The 16,891-nt window shown below is 34.8% G+C and overlaps 1 protein-coding gene across 1 annotated transcript; it reads left to right on the forward strand.

The window, feature by feature from the left end:
- Window positions 1–2,734: 2,734 nt before the first annotated feature.
- On the forward strand, window positions 2,735–11,064 carry LOC134259410 (uncharacterized; the record flags this gene model as incomplete). The annotated part of the gene is made up of 7 exons (XM_062741994.1): window positions 2,735–2,792; window positions 6,738–6,832; window positions 7,586–7,799; window positions 9,374–9,557; window positions 9,910–10,127; window positions 10,426–10,733; window positions 10,912–11,064. Coding segments are annotated over exons 1-7 (1,230 nt in total), but the record flags the coding sequence as incomplete, so codon positions are not given.
- Between the last annotated feature and the right edge of the window lie 5,827 nt (window positions 11,065–16,891).

The raw sequence follows: 16,891 nt of genomic DNA on the forward strand, positions 1-16,891 counted from the left end.
ACTACCACTGGAGGCTCTGGCTGCATGGGCGTTCTGACGTCTTGCGATTGCGTTGCGGAAGTCGCGATGGCTACACTAGATCTGGTCCTTGCATATGGACTCCTCCCCTTCGATGCCCTTGACTTGTTCACTCGTAACATGGCTCATAAAATAAAAATAAATTATTACATTTTTTATTTAATTATTTTATTATTCATAATTATTTATTATTATTATCATTATATATGATTATTGGCAAAATAGAGTTATTTATTTATGCATTTTGTTTAAGCCTATGTTTAAAACCAAAATTTATTCAAGATGGCCGACAGCAAATGCAAATTTTTACAAGATCTAAATGTACTTTAGCTTCTCAACAATCACTGATACACCGGAAAATTAGTAAGAAATAATTCATATAAACAATACTTTTATTTACTTACTTCACTTGTTGTGAAAATACTTTCCTTAATTTGATGATGATCGAGATATGATTCTTCACCAAAATTTTCCCGGCCTACACCTTCGGAGAATGACGGAAAAGGAAGCTGAAGTTGAGCATGCTCAATGACGCTAAATTGGTTGCACCCAAAATTAGAGTTATCCTTCTTGACCCATAATAAATATAATACGCAAATGTTGTGCTCGAAATAACCTGGCTTATCCATATGAGATAAACCTAATTATTTTGATAGTTAATTCGTATAAGTAAAACTTACAAATTTTACGTAAAACAATCCTGAATTAAAGAAAATTCTTACGCAACGTTAGATTTACGTTAGAATGACGTTACGCCGTTTCATGGGTTTGGACACATTATAAATGACGTCATTCAATCGCCTGTTACTTGGTTACTATTAGGATTTAAACAACCAAACTTGGTTATATTATTTTTCAGATCAGTGCACTAATTTCCAGTGAAAAACTCATTTTCATTAAAAATGTCATCAAGACCCCTTTTCCCAGAGAGCGGTCCATATCTATTTCCCAATTGAGAAATACTTGAAGAAATTTATTATTTTTTCCATGCCATAAAAACATCGTTTATATTAGTATTGATGTTTTATTAAGCTAACCTATGCTTCATTCATTGAAAAAATATTTTATGCAATTACCGGTAAATTTCCACTTTTATGTTTAAAAAAATGTTAACAACTCTTAAGGTAGAACCTATGTCGGAAAAGTCTTTTGTCATTCGACTTTCAAACTTTTTAAAATGATAAATTAGTACTTGCTAATCAATCAGTTAAAAGCCCACGATATGTTTCCTTATTTCTTAATGTAGTACAGCATGGAAAGACATAGACGCTTCATAGTTGTTTATCCTGTTAAAGTAGAGTTAAGTAATAAAAGAAAGTAAAACCTTAACAAAGGAAATTATACAACAAGAGCAATTCTTAAAAAATAATGTCAAGTACTGTATTAGAAAAAGAATATAATGAGTGGGCATTGGATTATTCTGTGTGATATGTATCGGAATAATATTTTTTTTTAGAAATTCTTGACGCTTTGTTTGACGTTACATTACCGTTAAGTGTGCTCCGCAGACACAAAACTTGTTGATTTTAAAATGAAGTAAAATGGTTTCTGTTAATTCTAATAGAATGAAACTTCACATATCAACAAAACAAAAATGTTTACATATTATATTGTGCTTATTTTAATTTTCTAGTGAGTAAAGAGTGCGGTTGTTTTAGACCTTGCTGAAGAGTGGGAAAACTTGCAGCCCATTTAGTCTTTGCTGCTTAGCTACAAAATCACGTCTCACAACTTTTAAAGAGGGTGCCTCAAAACTGGGTTAGTCTTATACTGGATTTCTCAGTATACTTTGCATGTACAAATGTTAAGAAAAAGGAAATTTTGAGTGCCGACTTGGTTCATGATGATATTTCCACTTACCCTGCAGTATCATATTGAGTATGTCCTAAAGAAAATTGTGATATTATAATTAAGCCGTAATATTTGATTCACATGATGCTCAAACAGTTGCCACAAATCTTTCCAGAGGAAATGAACATTTGCAGCAAGAAAAAGGGTTACATATTGAAAAAGAAATCCAATTTAGAAATGGGTTCTCTGCCCAATACAGATCTAAAACTCCTTTTCCCGATTTATCCTTCAGCGCGGAGGACTATAGATTTAATGTGGAAAGACACTTACGGTTCATGACATGGAAAAGGCCCTTCAGATGGTGCAGGAGCAGCGGTCAAGTTGAGATCAAAATGAGCAGTTATGGCATGAATTTTGATATCAATAATGCAGATGATTTTTAAAGATTTTTTTTATGAAAGCACAGAAGAAAAACAAGAAATGTTTGTGAAACACTTATGCCCACCCCGCATCCCTAATTATAGGATTTTCTAAAGTCCAATGGCATACTTGACCTAGATATTCTTATGAAAAATCTGTACCAAATTTAATAATGAACTGCAGTTGCAAAAAATCGAGTTTTTTTTTTAAGTTTGATGGCCTTGTGGAGACCCGGGGTCACAAGAATAGGACCAGTGCACCGCCTTGCATGTCGTACAAGGCGACTAAATGGGGCAACCTCTTGGCCGTGGGTTGCGACCCGTGTTGGCGGAGAAGGGTATCCTGGTGGATGAGGTCTGCAGGTGCTGGGTATCACTCACCTAGTTAACATGACCAACACTCCACTTTGGCCCAATATTCATCTAGACGGGCCTGACTTGATCAATCGGCTCTTCCTATTGAAGTCAGCGAGAAACAACATTCAACTTAATTGTTGGCTTCTAAAATGTTGGCAGATACACCTGAACTTGGAAAGGTTCATAGCGGACTTGATCAGAGCAAAGGTATTTTGTTTGACAGGGGGATCATTACCTGGATTGGTATTTCTGAACAGAAAATCCAACATGAATTGGAATCGCAGTGGGTGATCTCTGTAAAACAATTCACATAAAGCGTAATTATGTTGTTGAACTAACAGATACTCACCTTTTGTATGCCAACTCTCCCAACAAACATTAAAGTTGGGCTGTACCAGATGAAAATTGAAACGTTTGTGCCCAATCCTTTGCGATGCTTTAAATGTCAGCGATTCGGGCAAGGGCAAATGAATTGTTAAGGATCTGAAACATGCTTCAAGTGTAGTGAGGAGAAATATGACGGCAAAACTTGTCAGAATGACCCAAAATGTAAAAACTGCAAAGAGGAACACATGTCGTCTTCAAAACAATGCCCGATATGGAAAAAGAAATACAAAAAAAAAGAGAAAGAAATACCATATCCGAAAGCTGAAAAAATTAGTAAACCTGTACTTCATTCCAAAACCAAATTTGACGTACTGTATGGAACCGTTGTTAAATCATCCTCTTTGAAGGAAGTGTCTTCGAGAAGTTTTTTTTTTCGAACAGACCTCATTATCTGAAGAACCTATGTCTTCTCATGACAACGGTAAATCTACTTTATCACCTGCTACTGCTACTGCAGGTCATGCAGCTGTGCACGGCTGCACCAAAAACTGGAGCCACTGCTAAATGAAAGCCTGAATCTGCAGTTACATCTAAACCATTCGGGAGATAAAACATCTCCCTAAAAAAAAAACTCGTCGCTTTCCACAATAAATTTTGGGTCCTAGAGGAAATGGACGTTACAACTTGTCATTTTTCCTCGCAGGTCGAAAGTGTGTCACCGAACAAAAACAAAGGAAGGATATCCCCCATTTCGTATAATAAGAAATAAATATTAATCATCCTACAATTATACAATGGAATTGCCGAGATTTTCGAGTTAACTTTAACGATTTATCTTTACTTATTCAGGACCAGTGCCCGGTAACTTTATGTTGACAAGAAACCAATTTAAAAGAAAGAGATAAGATCAACATTAAATACAGTATGTATAACCATTATGCTCAAACTGATACAGCATCTGATGGTACTTCTATAGCAATGAACAATAAATACATTCACAGCCAAATAAGCTTAAAAAATAATCTTCAGGCAGTAGCTGTACGCCTTTCTCTCGACAAGACACGTATCCTGTGTTCTGTATATGTACCCCAACACTTTCAATTACAATCTTTGGAACTAACAAAATTAATAGAACAACTCCCTGCTCCATTTCTGATTTTTGTTGGCCTAAATAACCATAATCCGCTGTGGGGTAGCGACAAAATCTCAGATAAAGGGAAAAGGTTGAAGATGCAATATCGCATCATAATCTTTGTATACTTAAAGACGGCTGAGACACCTACTTGCATCCGGGTAATCGTTCTTATTCTTCAATAGATATCAGTTTAGTAGATCCTTCTTTACTCCTAGCTTTAAGTTGGTCAATGCATGAGGATTTAAGCGGATTTAATCATACTTAGATTAACCACACCCTCTGAAAATAGCAATTTTCAAAACTGGAAATTAAACAAGGTTGATTGGAATGAATTTGAATACTTGTGCTTTCAAAATATTTTGGATGAACAAGAGGCCCATGGGCCTTATAGGTCACCTGAGCATTATGCAACAACTTTCCAGTGATTTAATTTGATTCATGTTTTAAGCCAGATGCTATGGCGTTCACAATTTTGAAAGAGGCACCATTGATCATCATAATAATACACTTAGCAGTTGCTTAGTTTGTTTACTTAATACCCATATGCAGGGTAAGGGAACAAAAAATGCATTTCAATTAATCAGTAATATTCAGCAATAATCAGTAGTGCCCCTACCACACATGAACCCCTGATCCTTAGGCCTTGATATCTGATTAATACCAAGGAGCAGATTTCAAACCATTCATTCATTTTCAGTATATAAGTACACCCCCCCCCTTCTATGGTACCCCTGACCCTGGGGCCTTGAAATTCACAATTCTGGAAGATATGGGCCTTTGTCCAGCATAACTATATAGGTAGTTCATCTGCTTAATACCCTGGAGCAGAGAAGAAAATTTTCAAAGATTTAATGTATTTTCACTATATAATCTATAGAGCCCCGCCCTAAAACCAGAACCCCTGACCCTGGGGCCATAAAATTCACAATTTTGGTAGAGGCACTCTTGCTCATCATAACTATGCACTTAGTTCGTTTATTTAATTCCCAGGAGCAGAAAAGAAGATTTTCAAAGAATTCATGTATTTTCACTGTATAATCAATAGAGCCCCGCCCTAACACCAGAACCCCTGACCCTGGGGCCAAACAAATTCATAATTTTGGTAGAGGCACTCTTGCTCATCATAACTATGCACTTAGTTAGTTTATTTAATATCCAGGAGCAGAGAAGAAGATTTTCAGAGATTTAATGTATTTTCACTATATAATCTATAGAGTCCCGCCCTAACACTAGAACCCCTGACCCTGGGGCCATAAAATTCACAATTTTGGTAGAGGCACTCTTGCTCATCATAACTATGCACTTAGTTCGTTTATTTAATTCCCAGGAGCAGAGAAGAAGATTTTCAAAGAATTCATGTATTTTCACTATATAATCAATAGAGCCCCGCCCTAAAACCAGAACCCCTGACCCTGGGGCCATAAAATTCACAATTTTGGTAGAGGCACTCTTGCTCATCATAACTATGCACTTAGTTTATTTAATACCCAGGAGCAGAGAAGAAGATTTTCGAGGAGTTCATGTATTTTCACTATATAATCAATAGAGCCCCGCCCTAACACCAGAACCCCTGACCCTGGGGCCATAAAATTCACAATTTTGGTAGAGGCACTCTTGCTCATCATAACTATGTGCTTAGTTGGTTTATTCAATACCTGGGAGCAGAGAAGAAGATTTTCAAAGAAATAATGCATTTTCACTACCTACTTATTTAGCCCCGCCCTAGCACTAGAACCCCTGACCCCAGGGCCATGAATTTCACAATTTTGGTAGAGGACTCCTTGCTGATTACAATCATGCAAACAGTTTGACTGCTTGATGTTCAGGAGTAAAGAAGAAGATTTTAAAGATTGCATTAATCCAGGGGGGCAGGGATCATGAAATTCACAATTTTTGTTCCCCTTATACCCATAGATGCTTTAGGCCAAATTTGGTTGAAATTGGTTCAGTGGTTGCAGAGAAGAAGCTGAAAATGTTCAAATGTTAACGCACGACGCACAACGCACGACGACGGACGAAAACAGATAGCAATAGGTCACCTGAGTTTACTCAGGTGACCTAAATATTTAAGAATCATCCTGATCCTATTCAAAATTTTACTGAAATACTTTTAAATATTGCAAATGAATTGCAAATATACTAGTCAAAATATCTAAGTCCCCGGGCAAGTTTTTGCTTTACACCGCTCTTATATTGAATTATTTTAACCAGTGACGTATAACAAGGGGACTGCCGACTCCTTCGGAATGTTTCGGATTTTTTCACACTGTATCTAAATATTGAAGGTTCCGAATGAAATTGATGTTGCTTTCTTCGCAGCGCCCCCACCGGGAGTCATAGAAAAGGTAAACAACATGGCGGCTAACGTTAATTTGTAACTTCGCGATGGGGGGGAAACACTGCTGCGTCGTTGGTTGCAGCAATTCAAATGAAAAAACAAAAGGACAGACAAGTCACATAAGTTATTTCTCATTTCCGAAGGATCCAGAATGGAGATCCAAGTTGATAGCGGCCGTAAACAGGAGTGACAAGGCATTCAATCCTGAGTGTACACATATTTGCTCCATGCACTTTGAGGAGAAGTGTTTTTTTGTTTCATGGTAAGGCAGCATACAAACAACGATTGAATATACATTTTTTTAAATAATTTTATTTTGACATATATTAACATCCTAAATGAAATCCTTAAGGGAAAGGATATAAGCTGATACCGGGAAGTCTCCCGACAGTGGCAATGCCAAAGAAAAGCATAGAGACACCCCGCCCACATCCAAGACCTGCACCAGTAAATGATTGAAAAAAAATTGTTTCACACAAGTTTAAATAATTTAGTATTTATTTTTCAGTTACGATAATTTCCATAAGTGTTGTTCTATTTTTTTGTTGTTGTTGTTGTTGATATTTCCTCTTTTCTGGTTTTGTTGTTGATTTTTTTTTAAATCATTATTTTGCTTATTTGATGCCGAGTAAATCTTAAGTAAAAGAACAGATGCCCTTCCACAAAAAATCTTATGACTCGGATAAAAATCTAATATCTCTGTAATTTTTTATTTAATAAATGTTTTCTTTTTTTTGTAAAATATTTTTACTAAGTAACTTAGTGCAGGGACCTATATACTAACTAGTATATAGGTCCCTGCTTAGTGTAATAGAAATATAAGATAATTTTATGTCCTAGGCTTCTACAGCTTTGATACTTGTTTAGGAATGGGAAAGTTTTTATCTTAAATTAGTCGGAAGATTTTTTGTGAAAAGGGTTAAATTACCGATACTTTTATTATTGAATAATTTTTGCAGTATAAAAGACTAGTTTTATGGGACACTTTATTCAGATGATTAAATTTTTAAAAATCAGTACAGATTCTTTACTTATGAGCAATCTTATAGTGTTATTAGTCACAATTCTATTTGAGATATTAACTTAAGAAATAAAATATCATTTTTAGAGTTTCATTGGGGCGTGACATGAAGTCGGTCACATTGATCAAATTCTATAACGCCCAAAGGGCATTATTATAATTTATGTGATACTTTGTAGACAAAACGTCCATCGCCACCTATTCCAGAGAGAGTTACCTACAGTTCCCTGTCAGATCTTCAGAAGACACTGAAAAATAAAGACCTCCATGGCTGGAGCATCCTGAAAACTGACAGTGATGTCCTTGTTCTTGGACTATATGATCACTCCTCTGGATGCCTTCAAAAGACAGTTACAGTGGACATTTATTTAAATGTCAATGTCCGCTTTGGGGGTAAAAATGTGTTTATAAACCTATTAATCCCTTTTTTAGCTCTACTGGTCAGAGACCAGAAGAGCTTATGCGATAGTAATGCATCCGTCGTCCGTCCGTCTGTCTGTCTGTAAACAATTTTTCAAAATGCTACTCCTCCTACAGTTTTGGTCTGATTTCAATATAACTTGGCACACAAGTAGACTACACTAAGATACATAATTCTGTGTATCGGTTTTTGATTTCGATGAACGGTGTTGCCGTGGTTACTAAAAATAGAAATTTCTGTGAAATTCTTTCAAAATGCTACTCCTCCTACAGTTTTAGTCTGATTTCAATATAACTTGGCACACAAGTAGACTACACTAAGATACACAATTCTGTGTATCGGTTTTCGATTTCGATGAACTTTGTTGCCGTGGTTACTAAAAATAGAAATTTCTGTGAAATTCTTTCAAAATGCTACTCCTTCTACAGTTTAAGTCTGATTTCAATATAACTTGGCACACAAGTAGACTACAATATGATACATAATTCTGTGTATCAGTTTTTGATTTCGATGAACGGTGTTCCGTGGTTACTAAAAATAGAAATTTCTGTGAAATTCTTTCAAAATGCTACTCCTCCTACAGTTTTAGTCTGATTTCAATATAACTTGGCACACAAGTAGACTACACTAAGATACACAATTCTGTGTATCGGTTTTTGATTTTGATGAACGGTGTTGCCATGGTTACTAAAAATAGAAATTTCTTTAAAATTCTTTCAAAATGCTACTCCTTCTACAGTTTTAGTCTGATTTCAATATAACTTGGCACACAAGTAGACTACAATAAGATACATAATTCTGTGTATCAGTTTTTGATTTCGATGAACCGTGTTCCGTGGTTACTAAAAATAGAAATTTCTGTGAAATTCTTTCAAAATGCTACTCCTTCTACAGTTTTAGTCAGATTTCAATATAACTTGGCACACAAGTAGACTACACTAAGATACATAATTCTGTTTATCGGTTTTCGATTTCGATGAATTTTGTTGCCGTGTTTACTAAAAATAGAAATTTCTGTGAAATTCTTTCAAAATGCTACTCCTCCTACAGTTTTAGTCTGATTTCAGTATAACTTGGCACACAAGTAGACAACACTAAGATACACAGTTCTGTGTATCAGTTTTTGATTTCGATGAACGGTGTTGCCGTGGTTACTAAAAATAGAAATTTCTGTGAAATTCTTTCAAAATGCTACTCCAAATACAATTTTAGTCTGATTATAATATAAATGTGGCATGCAAGTAGACGGCACTAAGAACATAAAGAGACTTAATCAAGGATCATTATTCTATTTATTGCTGTTGAAAAGTTTCAATTTCCAACTATTAAGTACTTTTCTCTTCCTTTGCTATAAGTACAAACCAGTAGAGCTTCAGTCTCGACAGAGACTTCTGGTTATTAAAACATACTAGTACATGTAATGCAAAATGAACTAAATTATTGTTATGCAAAGTGATAAAGAAAAATACCTGGGATTGATTTTCATCACATGCATTTGGCCTGCACATATGAAAATGAATTATACATTGAAATTTCTTTCATGCAGAGGTACTGGTTAGGATGAAGGAGACAAATCTAAGCAAGGTCCCCATCAGCAACTTCCTCCAAGAAGTGTCTCAAGTAAGGAAGTGCTCGGGATTACCTGATGGCCAGAATTACAGTGGAAAAGTTTATCGATTTGTTTCCACTGTAATAAGAGACAATAAACCTGAAGTGGAAACTATTGTTAGGTAATGGCATCATTAAATTTTTGGATCAAACTTGAATCAAAGAAAACTCAAATGCATGTAATGAGTATTTGCAATTTTTAATATTTTAGAAAAGTAATTTAATACCGATTTATTAAACCATATTTTCTTTTAGAGACATCTTGATTATTTTTTGATTTTTAATATTGAAATGAAGTTCTGTTTAGAGGGTTATACAGTGTTCCTTGAATTCACCCTGTTTTAAATTTGCCCATCAGTGAGTAAGGCAGAAAGGGTGAAAATGAAATGGGCAAAAATTTCCCTGTATAGAGTATTATCCATTTTGACTTGTTAGTACATGTTTAATTACATTCATTACTGATCATGTTGATAGATCACAGAGATGTGCTGGAGGTGTGAGCTCAGATGACACCACAGCTCTTTGTCCAGCATGTAAGATTCTCAGCAATAACACCATCATTGAACAGACATCTAGCATGCACCCTAAGACACCACTTTCTTGTCTTTCAAACCAGCAACTCATTAACGAAGTTAAGGCATCTAGACGGAGCTTAAGAGAGATGAAAACTCAGATACAGTCTCTGACAAATGGTATTTATAATCTTTCTTTCATGATCTTTGAGGGAAAAGATTACTGATAACTAATTTCTGTTTTATTAATAATATTATAATCTGTTTGAATACTGAGGTATAAAATAACAACAAATATTACATGTATTTGAGGCATGTTCCATATCCTTTAATTGGCTACATTGCCAAGATTACAGCATTATTAAATTTGAAAGCATCACAGCACCTATTAGCTTCACTTATTATTCAATTATTATCTTGTTTTAATCATTTCTCTTTACTTTAATAATTGATTCTAACCACCCATACAATCTTATAGGTATGACTGAAACTGTGGCGAATGACGTTGGAGAGGGGCTCTATTCTTCCATCGAAGAAAATCCTCCAGATGACAGTTTTTTAGAATTATTTTGGAAAGAGCAGAAAAAGGCATTCAAGTCCAGTCCTAAAGGCATGCGATGGCACCCTATGATGATACGTTTTGGGATATTTTTGCAATACCAAAGCGCTAGAGCATACGAATCAATTAGAGAATCTGGAGTGCTAAAATTACCCAACAAGTCAACATTGAGGGATTACACCAATGTTATAACACCAGCCACTGGCTTTCAACCATGTGTATTTGAGGTATGTTTTGTGGAAGTACTGAAGATATGACAATAAGGCATCATTAACCAAAAAATATATGATTTTCTTTCAGTAGTACTTAGAATATCTCCAGTGTACTGCACATCAAAAAAGGAGGTGTAATAAAAATGGCGTATGCATATACAGTTCTTTATTGTTATGTTAAATTGTTATTCAGGAACTTACAAAGATGGCCAAAGACCTCCCTCCAGAGAAAAGGTATGTGGCACTCCTCCACGACGAAATGAAAGTCAAGGCTGACTTAGTTTATGACAAAAGGAGCGGGCAAATAATTGGATTTACCAACCCAGAAACTTGGACATTCAATGAGGTATTAATGTAGTACATGTATTACAGTTGTTTTAAGAAATGGATTTTAGCAAAATAGATTAGATTCTACAATTCTTCAGAACTTTGAATAAATTCATTTAATATTTCCCTCTTTTGAGTAGGATGAAGTTAGTAAAGTCGCTACCCATGTCTTGGTTTTTATGGTGGTTGGCATTAATACCCATTCTCTGTAACCACTTAAACTTTGTTGCCACGCATGGTCACCAATTTTGATGAAACTTCACCCATTCTTAGTACTTGACACCAGAAATATATATCAAACAAAATTCCGTTGCTATGTGTCTCGGTTGCCATGGTAACAGCCGGAATAGTTTGAAAAATCGAGATTTTCAGCCACTTTAAATATTGACTGTGGCTTAATAAAAACTAGAAAAAGCAAACAAACCATTCTCACAAAATCATGACACCTTGATGTCACTTATACTGTAAAGAAACTGTTTAGAATATATTTCTAAGTAAATGGAAACCAAGGGTACATTTGGAATACATTTAAAATGCTGAAATATGCTGAAAAACACTCCGTATTCACTAATGGTAGGTGTTACATGCTCAAACTCAATCAACGACTTAAGAAAAACACTGAAAATGTTTGACCTTAAGTATATAAGTATAAGCAATATTATTCTATAAATAACTTTTATGGTTGCCATGGTAACACAGTGTAACCATGCAAAACCAGTAACTAAGATTGGGTTAATGCTACTGTCTTGAGGAAAAACATGAAAATTCAAGACTGGCAAATATGCATCCTTAGGACCTTGCAACACCAAAACATATGAAAAATTGGGTATAATTGCTTCTTTGCAGTGTTACCATGGAAACAAAGTACCAGTGCTTAAAAGTGAATTATTTTTCTCTGCATTAAGAATTAAATTGCCATTTAATCAAGAAACAAATTAAAGGACTCAGCTTGAATAGTACTTATCTGTTAGAACTGAAGTTGAATATCATATATTGATAAAATTTGATGAATAAAACAACACTGTTGCTATGGTTATCAAGAAGGGAAAATGTTCGATTTTGTGAACTTTATATCAATATTAAACCCTGTGTGCCAACTTTTTGCATCCACTTAGAGATTTGATGATAATCAATATTAAAAGTCAAGTTAGCTGTTAATAAATATCAATCATAAAAGTTTTGGGAATCTACATTTAAGGGTACGTATCCAAGGAAAGAAAATATTTTTCAGGTTTTTACGCATATATTTTCTGCTTATTTCCATAGCAACGCTCTATTTAAAGAATCTAATCTTAATTTTTAAGCGGTTAGCTAGCTAACCGCTTTATGGCATGGGCTCCAAAAAACCGGAAACTTCCATAAGGCGCTACCTATCGACATCGCTTTATCGCACGTAACCTTATCCTTCTGCAACCAAAACCGGAAACTTCCACAAGGCGCTACCTATCGACAACGGTAACTTCAGCAAAGCGCTTCCTATGATTTGTATACTGTTGGCGTAATACGCCCCCTGGTGAGAGATTGACAATATGCCGTGTACGAAGAGTGGCTATTATAACGATTATATCGAATTCTTATTAGTATTTACCAAAGCATTGACAATACTTAGAACACTAACTTCAAAGAACTGAGAATTTCGTCCTTATTACATGTACATAGTGCGATCGCGATTTATAGCAACTGTTAGTTTATTTTTGAAAGTTGAACGATACGGTTAATTATACAGCAGGTTGAAGGTTATTACAGACTGCAAAAACATCAGCAAATCTCTCGATCGAGGTTGATTTTCCTTGCCAAAGTATTAAGAAACACCATTTATTAAGTCAAGTCATACCTGAAAAACGTTTGTATAAAAAACACCGAATACATCTGCAAGTTTTACACTTATGGAAACAATAGGATCGCCTCCACAATGAAACGTTTGTTTTCTTCTCTGTCTAATAAACAGTTTTAAAAGCTCAGCTCCCAGGGGTAAATTCTCTCCTCCGTCTTTGATAATTTATTACATGTACAAACGATCATAAGGGATCACTTACTTTTAGTTTTGAAAAAAAATAATGGGGCACTTAAAGCTGAACACTACTCGTAAATAGGCATAGTCCGCCATATTTCCCGTTCTTCAACGCTCTCCCTACAACACGTATATAAGGAGCAGAGGCTCGTAACATAAAGCTTGCTTAGTTTCTGACTATAGTAGGGTCCTAAGTACGTTTTAGGCACAATCTTAGGACCTGTCTTAGTACTACTTAAGTATGTCTTAAACCTTAACATAAAGCGAACTAAGCTAGGTCCTAGCTAAGTCAAACTTATGTCAAAAACATTTCATATGAGTCAACCTATGGTTTTTGATTTTATATAGATATATTGCTAAAAGTGATTCAGTTAGGGGTTTAATTAAATACATATTAAAGTTGACGTCCTTACCTATCGGTTCAAGTTGTGTTAGATCAGATTTCTTATCAAAATTATAATTGTGTTATAAATTATTCGGAATGTTTGAAAACAGATACTGCACGGTCAGAAAGTGGCGATTTGTGGTTCATTGTAAATGTATGACTATTGTTTTATCACCTGAGATGTTTTCAGTTTACCTTTTGTAACTCTTTTGTTTTGACAAATGTTCACTTACCCTGTCGCACACAAGAAAAGAATATCGACCGCCTATCCACTTGAAATTGAAACTCTTAAAAACTCAATTTACATTTTGAATCCCCGCTATGTATCAGGCCATGCATGTCAGAAGCAAAAACTGCAGAAGTTTTATGATATATTCATTTGCAAGTTAATCAAGGTTACAAAAAAAAAATCGGGATATTTTTTCTTATGTCTCCACTTATCAACAATTCTCTCTATCTCTCTCTCTCTCTCTCGAACTGTACATTTATTCTACTTTACAGATACTTTTTAATACTGTATTAGTCATCATCCTCTTTCTTTTCTGTTTTCAAACAAATTATTTCAACTCATATTTTCAAAGTGAACATACAGATCCATGGTTTATTACTGTGTTCAATTTATTTCTATAGCCGAGGTCCTACTAATTTTAGATGTATCCCTAAAATTAAATTTTGTATTTACATTTTACATGTATGCTGTGTTGGGAGTGATATTGGAATCATTGATCACCCCCCCCCCCCCCCCCCCCCCCCCCCCCCCCCCCGAAAAAATAAAATTCTTAAATCAGCGTCAAATAGAGATAATTATTTTCTTTAATGCATAATATGAATAGAGGAATGTTTTAACATCGAAAGTCAACATTAAATTATTCTAAATATATGTACAAGAAAGTTAAGATATACTTAAGTCACCTCTACCGGCCGCCTAAGTTTTGCTAAGATTGTCAAATCTTAGTACGCTTCTAGTTACGGTCTTAAGTTTTAGACTGTACTTAAGTCCTACTTAAGCACTGTCTTAGACTTAAGTAGCCTTTATGTTACGAACCCCAGATCGCTAGTCAGTTCATTGTATTTCACTGTAGAGATCCGACGAGTGTAGACGTACATCTTACAAAGCGTGTTACACAATCTCGATGAAATTATCAAATTTTACGTATTTTTTCCAAAACAGGACAAAAGTATCATGGAAAATACAGGTCAATACATTATTTACAAAGAGAAAATGCACATAAAAACAAGAAATAAACGCAAAAAATCTAAAACCACGAAAGGAGTACTACATGTCGACCACGAGTTTCGAGTGTGCAATCGGGTGTAACGAAAGCGAACGGTTTATATACCCGTCTGACAGTGCCTATTTATGAGAAGTGTTCAGCTTTAAAGTAGTAAAATTAATTTTGAAAAAAAAATGGATAAACATATATTAATTTTAATCGGCATTGTGACCCTCTTCTAAAAATCAACCGATATTATTATTCACAGAAGAATGAGGTATGAAAAATCTTGGCAATTAGCAAAAATTTAAAATTTATACTTAGGGGAGATCCGTCTAATTCTGGACACGGGGTAATTCCTGACAAATAATACAGTCTTTCTCTTTTGTCTTATTTTTCGGTAATTCTGTATGGTTGATTAAAAATGTTAATTTATAAGTTTTGAAAATTTGATCAATTGCTAGGGAACGTATTATCAGCTGTGAAAATACTTTTTAAATTTGAATTTGTCCAGTTTGTCGATCATTATTTTGAGCGTTTGAGAAGAATTGAATTAAGATACAGGTGTTTAGAGGCACATTGATAGAAAAGAAATCAGTGTATATTGTTTAACCGACATATTGAAGAAAGTGACACTGATAACTTCTTAAGTTACACTGACTTTAAGTGTACATTTGAATTTTTAAATACTAGTAATTTTTGATTAGACAACTTTCCTTTTCACATGTTTTATTTGAGAGCAATATTGCATGAAGAGTATATGGCAAATACACATTATGTCCTTATCTAGACATATTGTGCAAGACTTCTTTTAAATGATTCTCATATACCATTTACTTTATTCGAACATTTACTTGTTTGAAAAGTCAATAAAGTACATAAAGCTTGATAATCTTGTTTACTCGCCAGTCTACCCGTACAAGTAGTAGTTCATAATATTACTAAACGGAAGTATTCAGTATCTGTATAAAAATACAGAATGATCAATGATCGATTTCAGAAGAAAAGCTGACTCCTGAAAGTTCAAGAGGTGGGATCCGTTGCCTAGAAGAAGTAAGCATCCCTCGTTGACAGGTTATACCCGCGATGAGCCTATACAACTGGAGCTCTTTGATATCAATTCATTTACAAAGTCTCTGCTCAGTCATCCTTTTTTCTCTGACTAGCCAGCTGTAGATCTACACTACTCCAAATCCATTAATCTAAAGAATTTAATTTGTCATTTTTTTAGTTGTTTGCTATATTAGGCTTTACAATTACCTAACTTCAGATTCAATAGAGCATGAAAGACAAATTTTCAACATCAACATAATTATTTTCATCCAGAGAACGATAGGATGCCACCAAGAGAGAACTTTTAAAAATGCACTTCCTGTCTTTCAAACTGAAGAAATCTCATGTTTAAATTTTGAAACATGCATTTCAATCTAATTAAAATTTATTTAAATGTTCCTAATCCGCTACTGCTTCTCAAACATCTAACATCCCATTCGGGGTCACATCAGAGCGACCTTTCGATTATGAATACATGTACTAATAAACACAAAAACTTTGGCCATGTAGATTCAAGCCTCGGTAAACAATTCTCAAATTAATTCCACGGCTACATATCATCATTATTGATACTGTCTTACGTTGAATTAAAGTAATTTTGGAATCAATTTCATGTATAGTCTGCAGTCTGGCATCTGCACGTGAATAATGCAAACGAAAGAGCACAAACTATACAAGATACCCACACGTCATACATAACAGCTTATGCAATGCATATTTTGTTTACTACAAAACTCCTCGGATGTTTTGGTTCGGTGGTGAAAACAAGAAACCCATCTGAACTATAAGCCAAGATTTCGGAGGAACCGTTTTCTTTGGCTAATCGAAGATTCACTCTTACATGACCCCAAATATGATGTTGTTAGATGTTTGAGAAGCAGTAGCAGAATTCGGAACATCTAATTTTAATTAGATTGCATCCATCTGTGACATCAGTTTGGAATGTTATTGGTTTTACTATTAAGTAAAGTATTACAACCAGAAGTCTCTGTCGAGACTGTAGCTCTACCGGTTTATACTTAAAACAACGGAAGAGAAAAGTAGCAGTTGTGACTTGAGACTTCAAAACAGGAATCAATAGAAAAATGATCCTTGACACTCAACAAAATAAAAACTGATGCACAGAATTATGTATCTTAGTGTAGTCTACTTGTGTGCCAAGTTATATTAAAATCGGACCAAA

Source organism: Saccostrea cucullata, unplaced genomic scaffold, assembly GCF_032062105.1.
Source record: "Saccostrea cucullata isolate Sc308-1 unplaced genomic scaffold, CSIRO_AGI_Scuc_v1 ctg13214, whole genome shotgun sequence".
NCBI classification, from domain to species: domain Eukaryota; kingdom Metazoa; phylum Mollusca; class Bivalvia; order Ostreida; family Ostreidae; genus Saccostrea; species Saccostrea cuccullata.